The sequence below is a fragment of the Strongylocentrotus purpuratus genome, unplaced genomic scaffold (genome assembly GCF_000002235.5).
Source record: "Strongylocentrotus purpuratus isolate Spur 01 unplaced genomic scaffold, Spur_5.0 spur5_scaffold_6, whole genome shotgun sequence".
Taxonomy (NCBI): Eukaryota; Metazoa; Echinodermata; class Echinoidea; order Camarodonta; family Strongylocentrotidae; genus Strongylocentrotus; species Strongylocentrotus purpuratus.
In genome coordinates this window covers 2,147,845-2,174,192 of record NW_022145612.1, presented here as the reverse complement: position 1 = coordinate 2,174,192, position 26,348 = coordinate 2,147,845, and the positions used below count along the sequence as shown (strand labels likewise).

At 38.0% G+C, this 26,348-nt stretch overlaps 1 protein-coding gene across 5 annotated transcripts in view; it reads right to left on the bottom strand.

The window, feature by feature from the left end:
• Positions 1–26,348, bottom strand: part of LOC578539 — an 82,942-nt gene that overhangs the window by 15,337 nt on the left and 41,257 nt on the right. For 4 of the 5 annotated variants that reach the window (XM_030972144.1, XM_030972145.1, XM_030972147.1 and 1 more), the window contains exons 5-6: positions 13,074–13,168; positions 705–11,237 (exon numbers count right to left, since the gene is read on the bottom strand). In XM_030972144.1, the coding sequence (XP_030828004.1) occupies positions 705–11,237; positions 13,074–13,168 (10,628 nt within the window). Of the gene's footprint in view, positions 1–704; positions 11,238–13,073; positions 13,169–23,863; positions 24,318–26,348 lie in introns of those variants that run through there. The other variant, XM_030972146.1, reaches the window with a different exon arrangement.

Below are 26,348 nucleotides of genomic sequence, written 5' to 3'. Positions count from 1 at the left end.
GAGATGGAAATCGCATAATGTAAATTTACGACCTGTGAAATGGAATTGCATATTTTGCCAGTGCTGATGGTACATGTCCACTAATGTGTGTGATCAATGATACAAAATATTACAAACACTGTATGGCTAAAATGAAAGCAAGATTCATGTCAATTCAATGTAGAACTTACATGTATCAACAGAACACATTAATCACAATGTCACCCAAGAGAAGACACAGACACAGCATGCAGAGTTTTATTGGATTATTTATTCTTTGACAGAACAAACACCATGGGACACACAGAAGGTGAAAGAAAATAGGTTGGATTCATTCTAGATGAGAGGTTTGCAGAATAGGGAGTTTTAAAGAATGGCTACATTTTGAAAATGAAGGCAACTACAAAAAGCTGTACTCGTGCACCCAATACAATTTTTAGATAAAAATACAAACTCACAGCAACCAACGAATCGTGCTAAGGAAGGAAAATCATGCTAGAAGGCAATTACAGGTGGTATGATGGTACACTTTTCCTTTTTTTGGTACTGTTCCATAAAAAGATATACCTGCAAACTAGTATTAATATTCTGACTACTTTTAAACTGTTTCAAGCAGAAATGAGAAAACTACACTGCAAGGTGAAACCAGTGACAAGAAAATGCACACTTTTATGTTTGCAATGGCACACAGAAAGGAGTGAATATTGAGAGTGTTGACGGGTTACCTCTTGGTCGGACAGACTGCCTGGAGTGCTTGCGACACTCTCAAAGTCTGGTGTAAAGAGACTGACAGGTGTGCCCCCAGAGAGGAAAGATCCAGGAGACATTCCTGCAGGTGTAGCGTTGGCTAGACGACTCTTCTTAGAAGGGGAGATGAGGAGTCCTTGACCTGAAGCGGTGAGAAGGGGTAGCTCTGTAGGACGTGTGATTCTACTCCCTTCACCATCATCATCAGAATCAGCTGAAAGATTTCCTGAAACAAGAGATTCCTCAACGCTCACGGTCTTCTTGTAGTCTTGAGAAGATTGAGCTGAAGTAGCTGCAGCATCCTTATTCTGATACGGAATACTAAAATTATCAAAATTATCATATTCTTCAAATACTTCATCATCTCCGTCACGTGGTACTGTTTCTTCTTGAACCACATTTCCTTCTACCTCTTCTATGTTGCTTGGCTCTTCAAATGCACTTTCATGGCCTGACTCAACATAATCTTTAGTTGCCCTCTTGATGACATCATCCACAAATTCCCGCGCTACTTCCTCGATATTCAAAGTTTCATCTTCTGAACCATGAACATGCCCTTCTTCTTCAAAATCTTGGGAAGGCAGCATTTCTACTTCAACCTGCTGAAGTGGCACAATGACCTCTTCTGAAGGAACACTCTCTTCTGTCACATCTTGAGTATGTTCACTGATGAGTGGCTCAATGTGTGGGAGGAATTCAGAGCCCATTTCATCTTCAATAACGGCAGCATCATGTGCTGGAGACACGTGTATATCAACTTCTGGAGTAACATCAGAAGACAGCATGTCAATGTCACTCTCAAGTTTCTTGGACTCTTCCAATAGATCAGAGTATGTGTCATCAAACTCATCCTCATCATTACTCAAATGGTAGAAGTTAGTTGGATTGGTTTGGACTTCAGATAATGAGACTGGTGCAATCAGCTCCTCAACTGCTGCAGTAGCTCCAATTTCTTCAATTTCTTCACCTACATCTCCACTCTCACCCAAAGATATTTCAGAATCAGAGCTATCTTCTGTCACAAGAGCAGGAGTTACTCGTACTTGTGGAACTGCCTGTGCTACTGTTGAAAATTTGTCATCAAATCCATTCTCCTCTCTATTGTTTGTAATTTGATTTTCGTCATGACTTTCTGCCTCTTCTTCATCATCACTTGATGCATACTGTTCAGATTCCATTACAAATGCCATGGCTGTTTCTGTGACTGGCATACTTTCAACGGCTGGTACAATTTCTTGGACAACAATATCTTGTTCCATTATCTCTACAGCACTTAAATCTGGAACTTCATCTGTATCTTCAAGATCCTCTCCTGATTCCATGATGAAAGGCATCGCAGTTTCTTCTGGCTCTGTATATCTACAAACAAGGGCTTCTGGAGCAATGTCATCTGAGTTGTTTACTTCTACACCTTCTTCACTGTGAGACTCTTGTCCTTGATCATGTTCCTCTGTAATCTTTGGCTGAGCTCCTTCGTCATCATGAGACACAACATGACCAATATATTCTTCTGCAGCTTGTTCAAAGATGGCAGATGCTGTGGCTTCTGGAATCATGGTAGAACCAATGTCTTCATCATTTGACATTGCATGCTGATTTGAAGACATTTTATATGAAACAGCAGCATCCATGACAACTTGGTCAACATATTCTTTTGCCATTGAGCGAACAGCCTCTTCATCAGGATCAGATTCTGTATTTCCCTGGTTAAGTGTGGAAGTGGTGACTAATTCTTTATGTGTTTCTCCTTCTCTCTCCTCACTGAAACTGATGTCATCGGAGGGCAGCTCTCCATCTTGATTCGTCTTATCGCTATCTGCATCTGATACATCTTCACCAAAGGAATTTTCAAAGTATTTACCCTGCAGGAAAACTTCTTTTGAGTTCTCGTCATCTCCTGTTTCAACACCATCTTGAATCCATTCCTTGGTGCTAGATGACTCAACTTGAGTACTTGAGATGCCAACAACTTCTTCAGAAATTTCATTGGCATTTGGAGGTACCATCTGTGTTTCTTCAATGACTGCATTGATACTGGAATCTGCTGCAGTTCGAACATCCTTGTCATTGCCCGATGTCTCAATCTGATTGTTCTCAACCGGTTCTCCCCATTTTTCATAGGCTTCTTTTTGTCTGTTTTCCTCTTCTGTAAGTCCTTCACCAAACTCAGAAGATAAACTCTGTGTATTAAACCAGCTTTCAACAACATGATCAGAATCCTTTCCCTCTGTTACTTGATAACTTCTTGATCCAGCACCACCCTCATTCTCTTCATCAGCTTCATCTATGTCTGAAATCATGAATCTTTCATATGGTTCTACCACGAGGTAGGACTGACTGCTTGAACCATCTGATTTAGTCTCTTGCTCACTCATTGAAACATCCGTTATACTGGCATCTGTTGCTGTATGATCTTGGGTCCCAACTGTCTCAGATTCAATGTCATCAGCTGGAGTGATATCCTCAGCATCACTTTCAGGCTGTGGGATATCATCATTCATAGAAACTGTCACGTCATACGAGCTACTGTTATCCATTACTCCATCTCCAAGGTCCTGTGATGTGTCTTGTCGACTACCACCATCTGTCATTTGGTTACTATCATAGATGGCACCTGCTGATACTGAAGGAGAACTCTCTGTCACATTTGCCTCCTGGCTGCTGATGGTAATGTCTTCTTGACTTTGAGCCTCTGAACCAATGTCAGTATTCTCATCTTTAGCATCCGATTCATCACTTTCATCGATAACATTATTTCCAGCTCTGATCTCACGTAGCTTAAAGTCTTCTTCTGTTTCTTCTTTTTGAATTGCAGACATTTCTGCAATTTCATTTTCATCTTCACTAGGTACATACTCAGTGGTGGTCGAATCCTCAGCTAACATTCTGACAAGTACTTTGTCTACCAGAGCTGATCTTGGGACCGTTTCTTCCTGGCTGAACTCTTCCTCATAAGCAGATTGCTGACTGTAAAGATCATCCTCCACATGATAGAGGTCTCCCTCTGGCATGCTCTGTTCGGTACTGCCCACTTGCGCACAGATGACATCATCTCTATGATCAATGTCAGTGTCCTGCACCATATCACTTGCCAGGGTTTCAGAAACAACATTTGTCACTTCAATGTTTTCCTGCTCCTCATCCTCATCACTTAGATCTTCCTCAGCTGAATCATCATTGATAACATCTTTGACCATCAAATCTGGAAAGGTAGTGTCTGATGTTTCATGGTCCTCATCGTTCCACTTGGTAGGATAGGAGAATATTTTGGCATCTCCATCACTGATAGATTCATTCTCCTCTTCATTTTCTGAGGTGATTTCTTCTTCTTTTTCATAGAAGTCTGTGTTCAACGTGCTGTTTACAATATTTGCCTCCTCCAGGTTTGTCTCTTTCTCTGACTCATACTTTTCAGATACATCTTCTTCACCCGAGTCATCATTGATAACCTCTTTGACCATCAAATCCGGAAAAGTATTGTCTGATGCTTCATGGTCCTCATCATTCCACTTGGTAGGATAGGAGAATATTTTGGCATCTCCATCATGAACGGATTCATTCCCCTCTTCATTTCCTGAGGTGATTTCTTCTTCTTTTTCATAGAAGTCTGTGTTCAACTTGCTGTGTACAGGAGCACTGACAGCAGCAACTACCATTTCTTCCTCTACAATGTCAATATCAACATTTTCTGTACGTTCCTCAACATCTCCTTCCAATCTACTCTTGTCCATTCCAAGAATGAGTACATTTGAAGGCGATTCATTGGCATTCGAATTGGCATCTGGGAAGGTGGATTCCTGAGCTTGAGAGTGGTCTAACTCTACGTCATGAACAGTTGTGTGCATGCTTGTGGCAATAGCTGGAGTGTTATCTGCATTAGGCATTTCTTCAGCAAAGCTTTCAGAAACCATGCTGGCATGCGATGTTTCATCAAACAATTCCCCATCTTTTTCAATGAATTTACTCTGTCCCTCATTATCGTAACCCCCATCCCAAGAATGTTTATCACTGTCCCTGTCCGACCCATCTTCATCATTACCCATGGATTCAAGATGATCATTCTCAACTTCATGCTCTCTCTCATGGTCATGCAACTCGTTTGATCCCTCCCCCTCAAGGTCTCTATCTTCATCCAGATAAGTCTGCTGCTGAGGATAATCCTCAACAGCTTCATCTCCTTTATCCCTCGTTTCTTCATCCCCTGAATCTTCCTCTAAATCACCCATCAACCCACCAACATACCCTCTCTTTTCATGTACAATCTCCTCTGAGATCATATCTACAACAACATTGCCCTGTTCAGCTCCAGACTCTGGATACTCTGATCCTTCTTCCCTATTATCAAGATCAAACATGTTAACCCCAGCTTCTGTTTTCTGGAAATTTTGGACACCAATATCGTCAGTAACCCCTGTATCATCCCTCCTTTCATTCCAGAGATCATTTTCTTCATATTGCACATCTGGGACTGCCTCTGAATCCCCAGAATACTTTCCTACAGGGGTTTTGTGATCAACTTGAACCTCTTCATTGCCTTGGGGTTTTAAGGAGCTTTCTTCAGACTGATCTACAATTTGGGCAACTTCATTAGCCTTATTTTCTTCATCTGATGTGGGATCTATTTCTTCCTCAATTTCTTCATCAATGTCATCACCAAGAATATCATATGTTTTATTTGTAGCACTAGGGGCAATTTCTTCTTCAACCTTATCTACGCTATCCATGACATCATCACCATGACCTGCATCAGACCCATTCTCTGTCTCATTTGAAACCAAAACGGTAACACCAGAAGCACTACTACCAAGAATGTCAATAGCCTCAGGACCAACAGAAAGTACATCAGGGGTAAGATCAACTATCTCATCATGATCTTGGATGTCTTCTTCCCAGTCCTCATCTTCACTATAGCTTTCATGGCTATGGGAGACCTTTTCATTCTCTCTTTCCAGCTGTACTGTTGAATCTATGCATACATCCTCAATACTTGTGACTGAAACATTTCTGAGTATTTCTTGAGATGTCTCTGACTCCTCTGGTAGAGGTGACAAAGGTGTTCCTGTTGTTGCACATAGCTTGTTCATTGTCAAAGTGTCATTGACAGTATATTGCTCAGTGGACAGTTCAACCTTGATGTCATTTGGAGACCAATCATTCTCAATATCTATAAACCCATCTTCATCAGCTTGGATCTGATCTCTAGATTCCTCTTCATCACTTTCTGAGAATGGCTGATCCTCAAAAGTATCCTTGGCAACAATGGCATTGTCCTCATCATCACTGCCTTGTGGAGAGGAATGTTCTGCATTGCTTATGTTCTGAAAGAAATCATCTTTCAAATCAGTCTTTGCAGAAAACAGGAGATCAGGTGTACTCATCATACTCTCACCTTCTTCAAAGGTTATATCGTCAGCAAGCATTTCAGCTACAACATTATCATCATCATCATCCTCTTCTTTGAACCCACTCTCTTCGTCTTCAATGACATCCCTATCATTTGCTTCCTCTATAGAGAATTCATCCTCTCTTAATGAAATGGCAACCTCTTCTGGAATATTTGCCTGATCATCCCTATGTTCAAGTATCATGTCTTCAGATAATATGTCTGCAACAACATTACCTTTCTCTCCCAACACTTGATCATCTTCTGTTCTTTCAACATGTTGGGAGTCTAACAGATTAAGCTCATCAGGAACTAGAGCTTGAACTTCAGTACTGAGAACAGGAGAAATCTCATCTCCAAAGAGCTTGTTATTGGCATGAGTGTCAGAGCTAATATCTCCATCACCTTTCACACCATCAAGATCAACCATTTGTTCTTCATTTGGAACAACATCTGGCATTTCATCAACATCATAGTTCACAAGAACACTTGAACCAACATCAGCATTGTAGGCAAGAATATCTGCATTTACTTCTTCAACCATTTCATCAGTGATCATATCAGCAACGTTATTCCTTTCTTCTTCATTTTTGGCAAGATTATTCCCATCACTTTCATTCTGGGGATTTAAGGATATATCTAGAAGATCACTTGTCCCAACGTCTGGTATTTCATTGTTACTCATACCATCCGAGGAATCTAAAACAGAACCATCTGCAGAGGCTTTTCCTCTTGCTTCATTACACATATCATCAGCAAGCATTTCAGCAATATGGTTACCTTCATTCCCTCTACCACTGGCAAACATGTGTTCAGTTTCTTGCGCCTGGATATAGACAGATGGATCAGGATTTGGTTCCATGATATCCTGCCTGTAATCAGACGTTGTACGATTGTACATACCAATGTCTTCTCTCTCATCCACCACTTCATCTCTGGATTGGTATGTGTGGATGTCTATTGCATTTTCCACCATACTCTTGGCAAGCATATCAGCCACATGATTAACATCTTCTTTGCTATCATCCAGGTCAGTCTCATCATTTCCAGGATGTAGGCTATGTGCATTATCACTCTGAACAGGTGAAGCCTCCAGATCAGCAGTCACTACAGGGGAACACATTTCTTCAATGACAATGTCATCATCATCATCAACCTCATGATATGAAGTGACTGCTGTGTCCACGATGTTCATAGAATCATCTGCTTTCTTGTCACTGTGGAAAGGTGGAGTATCTATTTCATAACTAGATACTGGTTCACCATGCTCTGCTTCAAAGATCATCTCATCAACATGATTTGGCTCACCTTTCATCTTCTCAAACAGACCTTCTGTTTCTTTTGCTTGGATGTAGACAAGAGGGTCAGGGTTTGGTTCCATAACTTCAGGCCTGTAAACAGGTCTTGGAGAATGTTGAACATCATCCTCATCATCAGAATATATCCTATCACCAGAATTGATTGTATTAATGTCAACTGCATTATCAACCATATTGCTCTTGAGAGTATCAACAATGTAGTTATTATCTTGTATGTTAAACAATTGAATATCAACATCCTGTCCCCTTGTTTCATCACTGTCTTCTGATCTCAAATCATCTGTGTCGTCATGAGGAAGGTGTGCCTCCTCAGATTCCTCTACAACAGGCACTTCTTCATCACCTGTCACTACTGCATCCCTACTGGTTATATCATCGATTTCAGAAGGAGAAGCAAACACATTTGATACTTCATGACCTTTGACCAATTCTTCTGTTACAATCTCTCTTTCTTCAACGCCACTATCTTCACCTAACTGATTTGCAACACTTTGATCATCTGGGAAATCTTCTTCATTACCACTGATTACATCCATTTGTTCAGGTTCTTGATCTTCAGTAGGGAAAACATCATCTTCTTCAAAATCATCCTCATAGTTTACCTCAGCATCAGACTGTCTATCCTCCAGATGAGAAAATCTTGCTGACAACTCTCTCTCATTCAGTTCTTGGCTGAATCTCCTATCATCTTCTTCTTCAGCCACACTTGATTCACTGAGAGAATTTCTTGGGGTCTTTGGGATGGATACACCATCCTCTTCCTCCTCCCCAGAGACACCATGCAATTCAGCAGGGACAGATTCAGTATCTACTTGTTCACCCAAATGGATTTCATCCTTCTCTGATATGGGTACAATATCATCATCGTGATGCAAAAGAACATCAAATGGTGGTGGACTCTGAACTTCTTCAAAAGGGCTCATCCCGAATGGATCAACATCAGTCTGATTCTCAGTTTTATTCAGTGCAGGATCCTGGGAATCATTCAAAGCACTGAAGGGATCATGGAGCTGTTCTTCATTCACCACACTAGTCTGTCCAATGAACTCCGGCATACCAAATGGATCTAGATCACTTTGATTATCTGGTGAGTTATCATGGGAACCAACACCAAATGGATCCACTTTGTTTGGGTCTAAATTCTCTACATTTGCATCACTGCCTGCATTGAATTCTTGTAAAATGGACTCTCCAACAGACAATGACGTACCATGGACATCTTCAGAATCAACCTCACCTTCGACAGTAAGATCTTCCACAGAGATATGGTCTGCAGAATCGGACTGAAGTTCAATGTCAACTGCATCTTCAGTGACAGGCTCTTCACCAGGTAAGACACTCTCGTCATTAAATTTTACCTCTCCAGGTGAAGTTTGCCTCTGAGCACTTTCTAGTGCACTTGACTCACCCACGTAGTGGTCTTCTGCAGGAGTACTGCCAATATTACCAGAAGGATCAACAGCTGATAATTCACTCATACTAACCATACCAAAGTCATCATCAAAACCTTCAGAAGTTTCCATAGCTTCACCTTCAACTTCCATTTCATCATCATTGGCAGACAATGACATACCATTAACATCTTCAGAATCAAGCTTACCTTCAACGGTAAGACCTTCCACAGAGATATGGTCTGAAGAATTGGACTGAAGTTCAATATCTAATGCATCTTCAGTGACAGACTCTTCACCAGGTAAGTCATTCTCATCATTAACTTCTACCTCTCTGGGTGAAGTTTGCCTCTGAGCACTTTCTAGTGCACTTGACTCACTCACATGGTGGTCTTCGGCAGGAGTACTGCCCATAGTACCAGAAGAATCAACAGCTGATGATTCATTCATACTAACCATACCAAAGTCATCATCAAAACCTCCAGAATTTTCCATAGCTTCACCTTCAACTTCAATTTGATCACCATTAGCAGACAATGACATACCATGAACAACTTCAGAATCAACCTTACCTTCGTCAGTAAGACCTTCCACAGAGATATGGTCTGGAGAATCTACTGCATCTTCAGTGACAGGCTCTTCACCAGGTAAGTCATTCTCATCATTAACTTCTACCTCTCTGGGTGAAGTTTGCCTCTGAGCACTTTCTAGTGCACTTGACTCACTCACATGGTGGTCTTCGGCAGGAGTACTGCCCATAGTACCAGAAGAATCAACAGCTGATGATTCATTCATACTAACCATACCAAAGTCATCATCAAAACCTCCAGAACTTTCCATAGCTTCACCTTCAACTTTAATTTGATCATCATTGGCAGATGGTGCTTGGACATCGAATGGGTACATACCAAAAGGGTCATCTGTATGAAATTGATCACTTGATTTTTGTGCAATCGTTTGAGACAGAGAGAATGGGTCAGAATCATCAACTGGTGATTTAATGCCTACAACCTCAGGTTGTTCCTCATGGATGTCTTTGGATTCAGTAATGGTCAGACAAGGATCTGAAATTGAAATTGAATTTTCATCTGCAGTTGATGCTCCATCAGGTACTTGTGCTAAAGAATCACTAAAGCTAATGGAGGGGTCAGATTTTGTCATGGACAGATCATATTGGTCATTTAGGGAATCAGACATTAGATCATCTACACTTGCCTGGGATTCAAATTGTGAGGAGGAAGAATCTCCTCTGGTTGGATCCGGATTGTCTACAAAAGAAGGAAGGTCACTTGAAATTGAAATGGGGTCCAGGAATGAACCCAGCAGGACCCCTGTGGATTGGGCAGATGGGCTAACAGTAGAGTCTGCTGGCTCAGGGTTGTCTGGAGTGATAGGATCTAGATCCAGAAGGCTTGGAGAAGGTTCTGGATCATCCATAAAAGGGTTGCCTGTGGTAGAATTTGGATCTGATGTTGGAATCAATAGATTGTCATTATTTGAAAAGGGATCAGAATTCATCTGAAAAGGATTGGAAGAATTTAGGTTCGAGTCTGGTCCAGGACTACTTCCAGCTGAAAATGGATCTAGAGATAAGCCAAATGGATCGTTATTATCATCAATGCTCTGTGGATTGGAAGAATTTAAGTTTGAGTCTGGTCTAGGAGTACTTTCAGCTGAAAATGGATCTAGAGATAAGCCAAATGGATCGTTGTTATCATCAATGCTCTGTGTAGGGTCATGTACTTTGTTCATCGACTGGAATAATGGGTCTAAAGAATCATCCCCACCCTCATCTACGCTTCCTGTCATTACATTAAATGGATTCCCTCCCAGTAAATCAGTACTATCTGATCCCACAAAAGGATTAGCTGAACTTGATCCAGCTCCTAAATCTATTCCCACCAAGTCAGAAACCTGATCACTTGATTCTATCTTATCATTCCCACTATCAATCTCATGCAGACTTTCTGGGTTACTTCTTCCCCATTCATCAGGCATTACCTTGCCATTCTGTGGTTCTTCTTCAGCCATATCATTTGCATTATTCACATTGCTCGACAGTTCCTCCACGTTCTCTTCAAGTCCATTTTCCCCATGCTCGTCATCTTCATCATGATCACCTTCACCAAGCGTTCTTAGAATTTCTCCTACGAGGGGTAATACAACTTTTCTTGATGCTTTCCTGTTCTGTTGATCAAAGGCACTTAAATTTGAAACATTGGAGTCTATTCTCTCAAGATCTAACACAGACCCTTGCAGTCTTTCTTCCATCGTCTCCCTAAGGCTTTGATCCTCCGAGTAGATTGCTAGTTGTCTGGTGCCTTCAAGGTCAATTGTCATGATAATGTTCACATCCAGAAATCTATGCTCACAAAAGTTCTTCAGACTGGTTTCCAAGTCCTGCCTGTCCAAGACGTCCTGCAAACAAATAAAAGACATAAAACAGATAGGACTGTAAATCTAATAATCCATTTCATAATACAGGCACAAAACAACAGTGCCAATTTCTATAATCTACATGGTTGTAAAATGTATGAGAAAATTAAATTTGCTAAATCACATATACAATTGGTTGGTGTACATTGTCATTTGATAGGCCTGCCTTCATCAGCTCGAGTTGGCCAAATAGCCTGCTATTTCTGATCCAGGAAATTAGCCAGATCACAAAATAACGGGCTTTTTGCTTCTTGGGCTAGTTTGCAAAATAGCCCGCTATTTGACCTTCGTCTTCACCAGCTCGAACTCGCACTATGCGAGAACACTGAGCAAATTTCTCAAGCTAAAATCTCGAACTCAAGTTTCGATGTTGTCGTTGTTGAAGTTGATGGCGTTTCCATCGTCATTGAATGATTTTCGAGCTGATTAAGACTAGGTAAGACGCAATTTGTAACTTCTGGCTTATTTTTCCCGGATAACAAAATAGCAGGCTATTTGGCCAACTCGGGCTGATGTAGACAGACTTGCTAAGTTCCTTTATCCCCAGGAATATTGAAAAAGGAACAAATGAGATATATTTCATGCCAAAAGCTGAAAGAGATGTCAGATTCATATTGTAAACAAATCTGATGGCATTCATATCAAGCCAACATTTACACCAGAGCTGCACTTTTCATGTTACTAACTGATTTTAGAATCACAATCCTGCATGAAAACTATGGTAGCTATATGTATTGTTTGCCTTATACCATAAAATATGAAAAGGCATGTAAATGTATGTACAAATTATTTTTCCAAATGACGCCAAAACTTAGAAAGTAAATTTTAGAATCAATATCATACATAGAAGTCAGTGCAGAGATTTTCAGGAGAAATGAAATTCTAAACTGATCATCTTTGTTTCAATTTCAGCGTACATACAGTACATATCTTCCAAATTTAAACCTATCATACCAATGGCCCTAGGAAAGACACAAACATGTACACTGTACATATACAAGTCACATGAGCCTTAAGGTTCCCACAGCTAGCCTTAGAAGTGTGTCAATACAATAGAAGGAAATCAATATACGGGCCCAGGCATATTTGAGTTTCCTTGCTCGCGTGTTTATACAACACCTGTCAAAATGCAATTAACTCTCATCAGTCTCATTGTATTCCTGTGATATGTAATGAATCAATGTACAGACAGCACCTAAAATATATTCTTTACAATGCAGGACATTAAAATGTATTTTAACAAACCTTCTACTTTCCAAATTTTACATTAATACACATTATTTCAAGCACACAATTTTTTGTAACTTGAGCAGTCATTAAATATAGAGTACCGGTACAGTTCTTGTACAGAATACAAAAGTAGTTTTTTGCCTTTGCTTGTACTTGCAAATATTGTACTCGCAAACATGTAGTCATTTCAATATTCCGGTCAGATAGTACAAATTTAAGAGATCATATTGCTTGCTTTATTGGCTATGATCTCATTTTGTAAGCAGCATGATATGATTTCCTAAAAATGTTTGTACATGTACATGTAAATGCTAGTCATGCTGGTCAATAAAGTTCATGAATATGTGGCAATTTTTATTAGTTCATTATTTTTTCTAAACAGAGTCACAGACCCTTCTTCATTCATCTCCTTTTTAATTTTACATTCAAATTCTCCAAATTTAATATTCATGGCATAATTGAACACGTAAAGGCAGATTTAAAACAGGTTTAATACATTCACCCTGGAAATACTCTTGATTTATAAATATCTATAAGGTGACTACCGTCTCCCTCATGACTCTACATGTATGTATGGCAGTGACTCACTTGAAGTGGTAACGTGACTGAGCTGAATCCTACTTTGCATGATGTACTCGATGTAGACTTGAAATCTTTCCTCAGCATCTGTGCAGTGGTCAGACCTACAGAAAGAACAAAAAAACAGAAATGGAGAAACGATGAGTGTCTTTGAAGAGTACTTGTATCAGGGTTCACATAAGAATGCAGGTCATGTAATAGTCATCTATGAAGGCTTCTTCAGATAGGGCGTGACAAATCGCCGCAAAAAAGCAGCTGACCATGTTTTTTTTTTTTACATGTGAATAAATGGACACTGTGCACATACATTGTACATATACATTCATTAGGGATATTGCATTCATCAACTTCACATTTAGTCCTCACTATTAAATGCATGCTTGGATGCTTTCCATACATTTTCCTTCTAGCCAAATATGAATGAAAATGTGAGGTTAAATCAAAGTCCCAAAGCTGCAAAGTTCATGTTTGCTACCGCGCCGCCGGAATACATGAAGGCCAGCAACTTGGCAAATGTTTCAAACTTGACTTGATTTTGTACTTAGCGATTGTGAATTCTTCCCAAAGTTCTATATCCTAGATGTATTCATACACGTACTGCTTATTTATATCAGTAATTATTATATATTTTTAAGAAGGAATCTGTAAAATGTCACTTTTAAAGCAAAGTGATAATGTGATTCATTTGTTTAAGATACATGTAGCATAAATTTCTCTAGGAATACTTAAGAATAATTTTCTATGCCATGAAGTTGCTAAACATAGCTGCAATACTCCTTTGAAAGCAGGAAAAATCACAGTTTTCAAGTATCAATTCAAAATTTCAAATGCCACAAACTCTTATTCAGGAATGATGCAGCTTGTTCTTTTTTAAGAATTTACAGTGCTTAATACAGTACACAAATATGAATACACAAAGTCATTGCTTCCTTATCTGTAGTCAACCCAAATGTCCCAGAAGAATCATTAATGTGCAGTGTCAGGGCCACATCTACATTTAACATGGCCACTGATAAGCCTGGCTTAGCTTGCAGCAGACTTACAGTGACTCATGGATCACATTTCGATCTGGCGCTAATGTGAAGCGTTCCTCATATTGACCCTCATGTAACATGTAAGCCTTTTCTATTGTCTGATAAGCATAACGTTTATGGATTTGAGATAAAAATGTGCAAACATATGTACGGAAGTAATTCAGTAGTTAAACATTATTTTGTTCTTCTTTTAAAATGGTGTTGATAAATGAATTATTACTGGAATTTCCACAGATTGCATGAGATCGATCTGGAGAGATTACCGGCCTACTCAGAAATGGAGCATATGTTTGATTGCAATATCATGGATTTTTGATAGATTTCCATAATGTTGTATGTTGACATGCAGTCCATCTAAAGTCTGAAGTCTCTTTGCAAAGGACATCTGAAAATCTATTCTACATAGGGAACATCAAATGGGGCAATGCTATCAAATGGGTTTTAAGTTTACAATACATGGAATTGGGCACAGGCATCCATACTTTGCATGTAAATACAAAAGGCTACACCCTCTTCTGACCAAATGTCTTTGAAAAAGATAGCTCAAAGACCAAAGGTCTGTCAAACTGAACTACTACTCCATCCTCTTAGACCTTCTTACAACTGGCCATAGGGTCTACCAGACTCAAACAGTACATGTAGGCTACCTACAATTCAGTCTATTCAGGCTTCAGTCTCATAGATATACAATCAGCTGAGATGTTTTGAAACAAACTTCTATTAAATGCTATTTTTGAACAATTTGGGCTGCAGTCATCCGAGTACCTATGCCTAAATAATATTTGTTTTTCCTAGAAAAAAAAAATTGAATAACAGATTGCAAATTTATCCTTCATTCAACTTGGGGGTCCTTTTTCTATGCTTGAAAGCAAATGTGAAAGAAATACATCCTACATTTACTTTCTCATGACCTGGATAGAGTGACAATCATATCAAAACCTGTCTCTTTTGATATTCGTTCATTTCCTTCCCGATAGGTTAGTAGCAGTTTAAATCAACCTCAATTCCAGGCCACAGCCGGTTCATCGAGAGGATGACAGTCAAAAATAGCAATGCAGCATAATTGGTTTAATGGCTTAATGTATGTAGCAGCGTTGAAACCAACAAAGCAAAACAAAATTGTTTGAGTTTGCTTTCAAACATGACATCACAGCCTAATAACGTTGATGAATGACATGACATATCTGAGAATATATTCTCACATTTAAATCAGTTTTCACAAACTTTTATCCATCCTTTTCTCTGATTTTTCTGCTATCTCTCCAACCAATTTCAAATTAAGCTTGTATTGCCCTTTATATATGTTGATTGTTCACATTGGTGTTCATATGTGAACATGACTACAAGTTTAATATGTGTAGAAAAACATGGTCTGTAAAGCAACAAATTAGCACCACTAGTAGGTAACTTTTATTTGAAAACATTTGAAATGATGATCAATGATGATGATGATGCTTTTTGTTGTTGATGATAGTTATCATTAATAGCATTTATATTGTACCACATTTTTGTATAAATATTCAGAGAAATTATATTAAAAATCTCAATCACTGGTTTTAACAGATCACACACATCTCAGTATGATTTCATCTTGAAGAAAATCTTATATTTCTCTTTTGGCTTGAATCTCTAATCCTGAACATAAATTGTTTAGTATTTGATTTGAATTGTTTAGTACTATGGCATGTACACAGATCTGTCTAATTTCTGACATCCAGTCAATGTGGTCACAATGACAAATGCCTATGGAATGCAGACATGTGCTATGACGTAAACAGTCATAGTTTGATCAAATTATCTTGGCTAATATTTGTCTGTGACGCCCGTCCGTCTGTGTGTTCCAACTTTTGAAGGCTCACATTTTTGTATCCTTCAACACATATCAGGTATATCTTAAAATTGAAAATGAGTTTTATATTTTCTCTACCTTGTCCTCACCAGCAAATAAATATAACCCTGTAATAGATGCATGTACATGTCGGCATAGGCTATAGCATTTGATGTGTTAAATTTGTTATCCTTCTGTGGGTTGTTGCAATTTGAATCGTTTGATACTCAGCAATGTACATGTAGCTTGTTGGGTATGTTACATTTGATATGATCATGCAGAGAGATACCCAGTTTCTGCAGATATTAAAATGTACAGTATGAAGTTTCATAATAATTACTTGCAATACCACTCCTACACAAATGCAAATAAACTAGATTTGAATGATTCACTACATAACCAATGACATGGCACATTGGAATTCTCTTTCAAATCAATGGTAGTCATTAGAATAAATATCTTTCAATCTGTTCACAACCATGGAATCAATTTACACCAGCTGTATATTCGATATCATGCTGTACCATACATCCTTAAAACTGATGCTGTCAATATATGATTTTAATATTTATTCAATCAAACAGTTTGGTAACTTTGGTTAACCACTGGCAAGGGTGCTGCATACAATTATGGGTAAACATTCTACAAACAAATCTATTAGTAAAGAACACACTACCCATATTTATGTACATGCACATTCTGAAATTATGCATCACAATTTAGCAATCAGTTTATATTCTGCAGATCATGGTATGGTCTTAGAGGCTATAATATCCCCAAATAACTATCACCAAAAACATCAAAAAGATCAATTTTCCATCTTCACAACCTCTGAATTTGAGAGAGAGGTGGGTGGGTTCTTTGTGACTACATTTGTATCTACATAGCAAATCAGGCAAACAAATGCATGTACATGTATCTGATCATCTATTAAATAATGGCCTTGGTTTGCTGTCAAAATAGAGTAGACATCTCATTATCAGATGTAGACACACTTTATTTTATTTTAAAGAAAACTTAATTCTTACCCTTTAAACTTTGATCACTCATCATCCAGCTTTATCTCTAGCTGTAAGATAACACACTACTTTGTCTACTTGTAGCAAATGCTGTAAGCTTCATAGATTTATCACAAACATGTCATAGTACATATCATACATGTATAGGCCTCCATGCAAGTATGACTGATTAGAATGTCAGATGTTATAACATTTACATTGGTTTTAAAGGGAATTTCAATTCATATAAAAGAAAACTGGATAAATACCCCCTTTTACAATTCTTTCACCACTACCAAAAAGAAAATAATGGAGAATTGCGATTATTATATTTTGTAAAACTTCTAATTTCAGACTAAAAATATCAGACTGATTACCAGAACTCAAGATTCCTGTAGAGTACCTTAAACCCAAATCTTCCTTGAACTCTACATACTTCATTGCTTACAATCTGATAAAGAGATTGTCTGGTTGATTGAAGAGTGAAAATTAGCACACTTATAGGATATCAAGCTGTACTTCACTATAGTATCACTTTCCCCAATGTGCTAAGCTATTACCGGTAGGTTGAATATAGAACATACATGGCTGATCAAGTTCAGCTAAAGGCCCATTCACATTGCAGAAAATACAATTTGCAGAAGAAAAAAACATCAGTATTTTTAAACTACATTTACACTACTGGAAAGAGATTGTAAAAACTGTTGGAGTTAATTTGCTTACCGGTATTCTGTTTTGTTTTTTGTGTACAAGTTGTGCGCATGCCAGAGTCAAGTGACCAAACATCGGAATATAGTTTGTCGATGTTTTGAGCAGGAGCGTTTACACTGCAAAAACTAGCGGATTTTCGGCCGAAGTTTTAAAAAACCATACTCCACAGGCGACTCTTTCAATTTTGGGTTTTTGATTGAGTTTATCGGTGGTTGCCTGGCAACTTTCGACAAAAACCGAGAATGTGAGAAAGAACCATGTTTTTTTTATTGGAGTGTAAATGCAGCTCATGTGATAGGATAGGAGTGAGCAGGGCAGTTAGCGTAGGTAACGAAGTCAAACTGAATTAGCCTAGGAATGCCTTCCCTTCTCATAGGGCCATTTACACTTGCAACCAAACATGCCAAAATATGCCACTTCGCTAAACCAGAATAAATACCAAGCCAGAAACATTCCAAGCCGTGAAGCCTGTGTGTGATTTTTTAAATGTCCGCGTGATGTTTGGTAATGTAAACGGTAGCAGCTGAAAAATCGCGATGTTTGTCACATGACTTTCAGTATTTCAGGATTATTACTATCAGATAGCAGGGCCAGGGTCAAAGGCAAGTGCAAGTGTAAACGGTAGCGCAAAACATCACAATTTTATGAAATGAAGTACTCTTTGGCACAGAGACAAATGTGATTAAAAGTATAATCTTCATTTGTTTCTAATCTACAACAATCTGAACTGATCTTGTTTGTACACAACTGTGGATTGAGTCACTACAAAGCACTAAATGTCAAGTGATATCTTATATTCAAATTGCATATAAACATTGTGATGTACTACTAGGCCAAACTACTGTATTCAGAGATTATAAGCATTACAACCCACTGAAGAGCTTTTGTTATAATTCCTCTCCCCCCTTATTTTATGTTTTTACTTAGGGTGCGTTCAATCGAATTTTCGAAGCTAGAATCACAAACATGAATCACAAATCAAAACGCCGTTACAAAAAACAAGGTCACTGCGGTTAGCGTTCAAGCGATTTTTCATCAACGCTGATTCTAGCTCATTTCGAGCCCAGCCACTGCGGATCACACTCGCAGTTTGACCCAGGAAGTATAGGTCAACTTCGGCGCGCGCTTTTTGGAATTGTTTACGGCCGACTGTCGACTGCTGTTTTGAGCATAGATCGCAATAATAAAACAAAGAATGAGAAGGTGATGGAAGGAAGAAACAAAAAATAACATAAGGAAAGACAGAAAGAGAAAGTGATAGAATGATTGAAACAAAGAATAACATAAGAGAAAGTGATAGAATTATAAAAACAAAGATAACATAAGAGAAGGTGATAGAAGGAAGGAACAAAGAATAACATGAGGAAAGACAGAAAGAGAAAGTGATAGAATGCTTAAAACAAAGAATTACATTAAAAAAGCTGATAGAAGGAAAAAAACAAAGATTAACATAAGAATAGAAGGAAGAAACAAAGAATAACAAAAGAGAAAGTGAAAGAATTATAAAAACAAAGAATAACATAAGAGAAGATGATAGAAGGAAGAAACAAAGAATAACATAAGGAAAGACAAAAAGAGAAAGTGATAGAATGATTAAAACAAAGAATAACATAAGAAACTGTGATAGAAGGAAAAGAACAAAGATTAACATAAGAATAGAAGGAAGAAACAAAAAATAACATAAGGAAAGACAGAAAGAGAAAGTGATAGAAATATAAGAATAAAGAATAACATAAGAGAAGGTGATAGAAGGAAAAAAACAAAGAATAACATAAGAATAGAAGGAAGAAACAAAGAATAACATAAGGAAAGACAGAAAGAGAAAGTGATAGAATGCTTAAAACAAAGAATTACATTAAAAAACCTGATAGAAGGAAAAAAACAAAGATTAACATAAGAATAGAAGGAAGAAACAAAGAATAACAAAAGAGAAATTGATAGAATTATAAAAACAAAGAATAACATAAGAGAAGGTGATAGAAGGAAGAAACAAAGAATAACATAAGGAAAGACAGAAAGAGAAAGTGATAGAATGATTAAAACAAAGAATAACATAAGAGACTGTGAGTGAAGGTAAAAAACAAAAAATAACATAAGAGAAGGTGATAAAAGGAAGAAACAAAGAATAACATAAGGAAAGACAGAAAGAGAAAGTGATAGAATGATTAAAACAAAGAATAACATAAGAAACTGTTATAGAAGGAAAAAAACAAAGATTAACATAAGAATAGAAGGAAGAAACAAAGAATTACATAAGGAAAGACAGAAATAGAAAGTGATACAATAATAAAAATAAAGAATAACATAAGAGAAGGTGATAGAAGGAAAAAAACAAAGAATAACATAAGAATAGAAGGAAGAAACAAAGAATAACATAAGGAAAGACAGAAAGAGAAAGTGATAGAACGCTTAAAACAAAGAATTACATTAAAAAACCTGATAGAAGGAAAAAAACAAAGATTAACATAAGAATAGAAGGAAGAAACAAAGAATAACAAAAGAGAAATTGATAGAATTATAAAAACAAAGAATAACATAAGAGAAGGTGATAGAAGGAAGAAACAAAGAATAACATAAGGAAAGACAGAAAGAGAAAGTGATAGAATGATTAAAACAAAGAATAACATAAGAGACTGTGAGTGAAGGTAAAAAACAAAAAATAACATAAGAGAAGGTGATAAAAGGAAGAAACAAAGAATAACATAAGGAAAGACAGAAAGAGAAAGTGATAGAATGATTAAAACAAAGAATAACATAAGAAACTGTTATAGAAGGAAAAAAACAAAGATTAACATAAGAATAGAAGGAAGAAACAAAGAATTACATAAGGAAAGACAGAAAGAGAAAGTGATACAATAATAAAAATAAAGAATAACATAAGAGAAGGTGATAGAAGGAAAAAAACAAAGAATAACATAAGAATAGAAGGAAGAAACAAAGAATAACATAAGGAAAGACAGAAAGAGAAAAAGAGGAAAACAAGGTATAACATAACGGAACAGGCCATGATAAAGAGCATGGTATAGTAAACGCAAATTGCATGAAAAGCAGGCGCGCGGTTTTTGCCCAAACCGGAACAGGCTCCGTCATACAATCATGATTGAGAACTCCGTCCGTTCAATCGAATTTTAGCGACCGTGATTCTGCAGAATCATGATACAAAACGCATCTTTTTCAGCGTTTCATGTTTGTGTTTTCAAACACGTTTATTTTTACGACCGACGAAAAAATCGCTTGAACGCATTGCGTTTTAAACTAAACGTCTTTAGAAACCGTGATTCTAGGGTGAAAAAGTGTCGATTAAACGCACCCTTAGAGGGCCCCTTTTAAGAGTTTAGAGGGCAATTTCACCTTTTCCCTACTGTGCTTCGCTATATACTTTACAGGTAATGCTGACCATGTCATACAGACCATGTACAACACACAGCAAAATGCCAATAAGTAGAGAGAACCTACATGTACACTCACTGGCTTTCAGCTACTTTCATCATGGAGTGTACAGAAACAGGCCCTAGATGATTTAAATGTAAATTTGCTTTTTAGATGCCAAGGAGATGTGTATTTGCTGGATGCAAGCTCATTTGGACTAGCTACCACTATACCTAGCAAACACAAGATGATAACCTGTCAACTAAGTATTCTCGCATTTTAGGCTTAATACGTAGGCAATAGGCTATGTAAATTATCCCATTAATGCCAGGTAACCAACAATGGTATAAAATGGTGAAAGAAGCACATTACAATGTACAGTATATTGCTTGGAATAAAGTAGACACTCTAGGCATACTCTAGCAAAATATTTCTTACATAAATATCTTGAGGGTAAGATCTACATTGTTCGGGCTTCAAAATAAAAATGCTTCCAAAGTGTTCGAGACATCTAATAAAACCAACCATTATTGTAAAACCATAATAAAACCGGTATTGTATGCAGACATGAACAAACACTTATGTATCTGATGAATATGAAATGAACAGGTTATTTGGACTCTGTAACATAAACTCTGTGCATTAAATTTCTAATATGTTTTATTGTTCAGGTATCTTATAGGTCTTAGAACAATTCATACAATTCCATTCTCCCCAAAAAAATATGAAATATGAGATTCCTACTAGCATTACCAAGATGAAGAAGAAAATGCTGCCAACATGGTTGGATTTACCCAAAAGAAAAGCTATTGAAGAATAGTTTAAAACAGAACAGACCAGTTAACTAACATATTCAGATTGTATGCATACTTTTTAAACAAAGGTTTCTCTTGACAACAAGTAATGTTTTCTAAGTATTGTAGTTCATTCATTAATAACAGGTTAATGGAATAACCAATCACTCGGTACCCAGAAAACAAAGATCTTTAAATTTGAATAAGTTAGTAAACCTGTCTATTGAACAGTATCATACATGTACATGTCTAAGAACAATACAAAAGGTATTATCTGAATATTAAGTTCCAAAGATAATAAAATGTGATAGACTACAAAATAAAACTTAGTTGCAAAGCATGATAGATAAATGTTAAGCCTACAACTAGTACTCGCACTGTTGACAACTAGTCTACTCGGCTGCCATTTTTTTTTTTTTTTTTTTCCCGTTCACCTGGCACTGTCCAGGCCGACGCTTACCCGTGTCCGGGAGCTAGCGCCGGCATGGTACCGTGGGTAAAAATGTTTCCAGCTCAATCACTGTCAACTCACCACTCAGAAACTGGGACCAAATATCTGGATTTCTGTTTGGAGTCGGAGGAAAAGTAGTCTCTCATCTTTGGTTTTAAAAACAGCATTGTTTACTATTATTATTAAATCAGCGCCTTCAAGTGCAACTCGAAGTAAGAATCGCGTGAGTTTTCGGAGACAGACCTGGGATCTGCCGTAGTAAGGTGGTGGCAAAAAAAAACAACAAAACATGGCGTCCGAGTATTCGCCTGTAAGCTTGGGAGTGTACTCGAGTACCTCATTACACGGTTATGCACAACCTTAATAAATGTAGTGGTGATGTAATCAAGTTTTTAACAGAACCTTGGCAAATGAACTATTCTTGAAAAGCATCCAAGCAAAAGGCATTGTATTCAATGAACTAGGGACATGGTAGTGATAATCAAGGCAACTACAGCACTCTAAACTAATCATAAAATTCATAGCAACAAGCACTGCAGGCTATCTTTCATCCATAACCCAATCAGATGTCAACTCAGTCATGTGATGTATCATAGGATTATGTATCATTATATACAATTCTATCAACATAGCTAGAGTAAGGTGTAGATTTTTACAATTTCAATGTAGGCCTACACACATGTAGTATATATGAACCAGGTTTAATATCAGTCATGTGATCATAGAACTAGATCTGACAACTGGTGATGTATTTACATAATACATTCATTAATATTCAATCAAAATATAATCAAAAATGAACGACAGTTTTTCAATGGCACAATTAATATCACCAAATTCCCAGTTAATTGGTTTCACCTCACTGTAGATCACTGGAAACTTGTTGATCCTATAATATCACATGATTTACATCTACATCTCTCAATTCCTGCTTTGGAACAGACTCAAAATTTGTAATTGATGTTTAAATTGCCCAACAATGACAAACATGTCCCAATTTTGGAGCTTTATTAGATCTTGATTTTGGTATGCTGCCATGACGGATCATTTCAGAAAGTTCTAGTGGTCAGCTATGAATCACATAGTTCAGGGAAAGCATTGCCGCTGGTTGGAGTCTTGTCTGATCTAGATTACAAACCACTTCCAAGTTTCTCTTGCACAAACACTTTTGACATTCAGCAATTAGGCATACACTCATAGTCACATGTAACAATTCTGAGACAAAATCAAGAGTAGAAAATATGATCTGGTGATAATAGTCTAGAGGAATCATCTCTATTAAATATCAGTTTCCAATTTTGGATACTTTGGTCTCTCATTAGTGGCATTCTATGTATACAGGTACTTTTGTTATTCCCTGTAAGTATGTTTTTATGGTGTTTCAGAAATAGTTAATTATTCATTCATTTATTCATTCATTCATTCATTCATTCATTCCTTCCTTCATTCATTCACATTCCACTCTGTCATTTCCTCTATCTCTTTCTCTTATACCTCTGTCTATACTTCTCTCTCTCTCTCTCTCTCTCTCTACTCAAAAAAATAATTTAACATTTTATGCAAGCTGCAATGCTGCATGGTTAAAAAAGAAAAAAGAAGAGAAATCTATCTTACCACTGTCATCTTCTTCTTGTATGATCGTATCCATTTTTGAAACTCTGAAAATTGCCACAATCTTATAAAACTGGTGTCATTTAAAACTATCCACAAGTGATATATTCCTCAGTTTCTAAAGGCAGTTCTCCGTAAACCAAAACCAAAATCCAAATATATAAGTCCACATGGAAGCAATTTGACATATCCTCAAGACAAATTTAGTACGAGTTTGAGAAAGCCATTGCTGCAAATAAAAGTTTCCTACAGCGACAGAGAAACTGAACAGGATGCCGGTTAGTTCTCCGACCGCTGAAAAGAAAATGAATGTGCGGACACAAAACGAAGCTAGCTGTGAGAAATATCTCTTTTTTAAAACTTGGATTTGGCACACTGCTCCAACACACACACACACACACACACACATATCAGGCAAATCTCTGGAAGCTACCCACACACACGGCCTGCCTGACAGCATATATCCATGTATGATGTGTGTATTGTTATTGTTTGTTTGTGTGTGACTCATATGAGTATAGAAGCTGGAAAGGGAGAGAGAGAGATTGTAAGACCCGCCCACCTGCAATCATTACACAGCTTAAAGAGTGCTGTGAATGATTATAGGCTCTTCATTTAGACCATCATTACCTATTTTCTATTTGTTTACAAGTGAGAAATGCAAACAAAATCTTACCATTCTAGGAATCATCACCACCCCCCCCCCAAGTATCTTTATCTTGTATTGATGTGGATTCTGTAAATGTTCTGTGTGCTAGGTCAGTATTCTCTATAAAGCATGAAATGAACATTATATTGCCTCAGTACAAAATAAAATTTGTTTATATTTAGAACTGAATTAAAAAAAAGGTTCACACTTAAATAAATGTCTGTCATATGTATTGTGGCGGAAAACGGGTTGGGGGTTATGTGTGAGACTGGGTGGTGAAGATGTTGATTTGGGACATGAGAGGGCAGTCTTATTTTGTGGTAAAGTCACTGGGGTTAGTTTTAATACTGTGCCCCATCTCGTTCCCTCGTTCTCATGTCTCTCTTCTCACACACTTCCTCTCTCCTTTTCGTGGTAGCGAGCGGTCCGTAAAGCAACAGTGGGCCGGAGATTATTGAACTATACACGACTTGATATATTACTCTGCAATGAGGGTACTGAGAGCCAGATTTACGGTGCAACTATAGATTGGAGCCTAAAAGCTTCCCTTTTATTTGTGTAATGCATACATCCAACTTTTATATCCATCGCTATATACTAACACATATAATAACATAACATCTTCAATACAACTTATTAATTCATGGGCATCGCAGTGCCCGCTACATTAAGATCCTAAGTTCGAAAAGTGATAAAAGCATACTGAGAGAACTGGAGTAAGCACAGGCACCCCATGTTGTGGACTATATAACCCTTGACCCAAAACAGTATATAACTGTCACTAATCCTTACTAATCCCTTTGATTGAGACTGGGAAATAAACATAGAGGGGAGGGGACGAGGTGAACCAGAAGCTAGGGGGGACTGTTATACGAGCTTTACTCTGTAAACAAGCTATACCCTGCATTAATTAGTTCATAGTACCCCAACTCCCGAATGAAAGCTTAACCCTTGTGTAATTTAGATAAGGTCCCTATAGTCTCTAATTACTCTTTGTCGACTGGGGCGGTTCAACAAACACCACAGAGAAAGGAGTAAGCAGGGGAGAAGGAAGGGGAACTGTTATATGCGAGCTCAACTCTGCAAACAAGTTTCCTCTTAAGCCTCTCTCTGCACACCATCCTCACCCTATGAGTGTAAGCTACACGCCCCGGTTTAGCTTGAGTAACGTTTCCCTAACTATGCCCCTATGTATTCTATGTGGTATATATACAACTGAGCAAACACCGAGGCCAAGGAGGGATGACAGGTATGAGAGACAGGGAACTGATACCGCGAGATTTACTCTGCAGTCAGATACCCCATGGTCGATCTCCCCTGTTCATCACCTGCCGATTGGACCACGGTGTAGCCTCCCTTTATATTCACTAAGTTTATTTGGACCCCGGCTTAACCCTTTTTGGAGATTGGGGGGGGGGGGGGCCTGCGTACCCATAACGGGAGAGGGAGGAGACTGGGAGGATGACCGGCGACAGTGGCAACCAACGTCAACATCAACACGGGTACAGTTAGCGAACACCGAGGCCGAACAGTAGGAATGACAGGTTTTCGTTATAGAGACACAACGAGGGAACTGAACTGCGAGATTTACTCTGCAGGCAGGTACCCCGCGGACTCCTCCCTGCACATTGCATACCGAACCAAGGTGTAAAGCTTCACTGTAGGTGTTGACTAGATTGGGCCGCTGCATCCAGATCCGCCGTCTCCCCCCTCATCCCCGAGATGGTATAGCTTGTACCTAGTTAAGTTGGGATGCCTGGCTTCTCAGTCTCTGCGATTATTTTAGATATGGCTCGGTTCTCCTCCTTTCTGCTTCTGAGTGTCTAACTAACTTCTTAG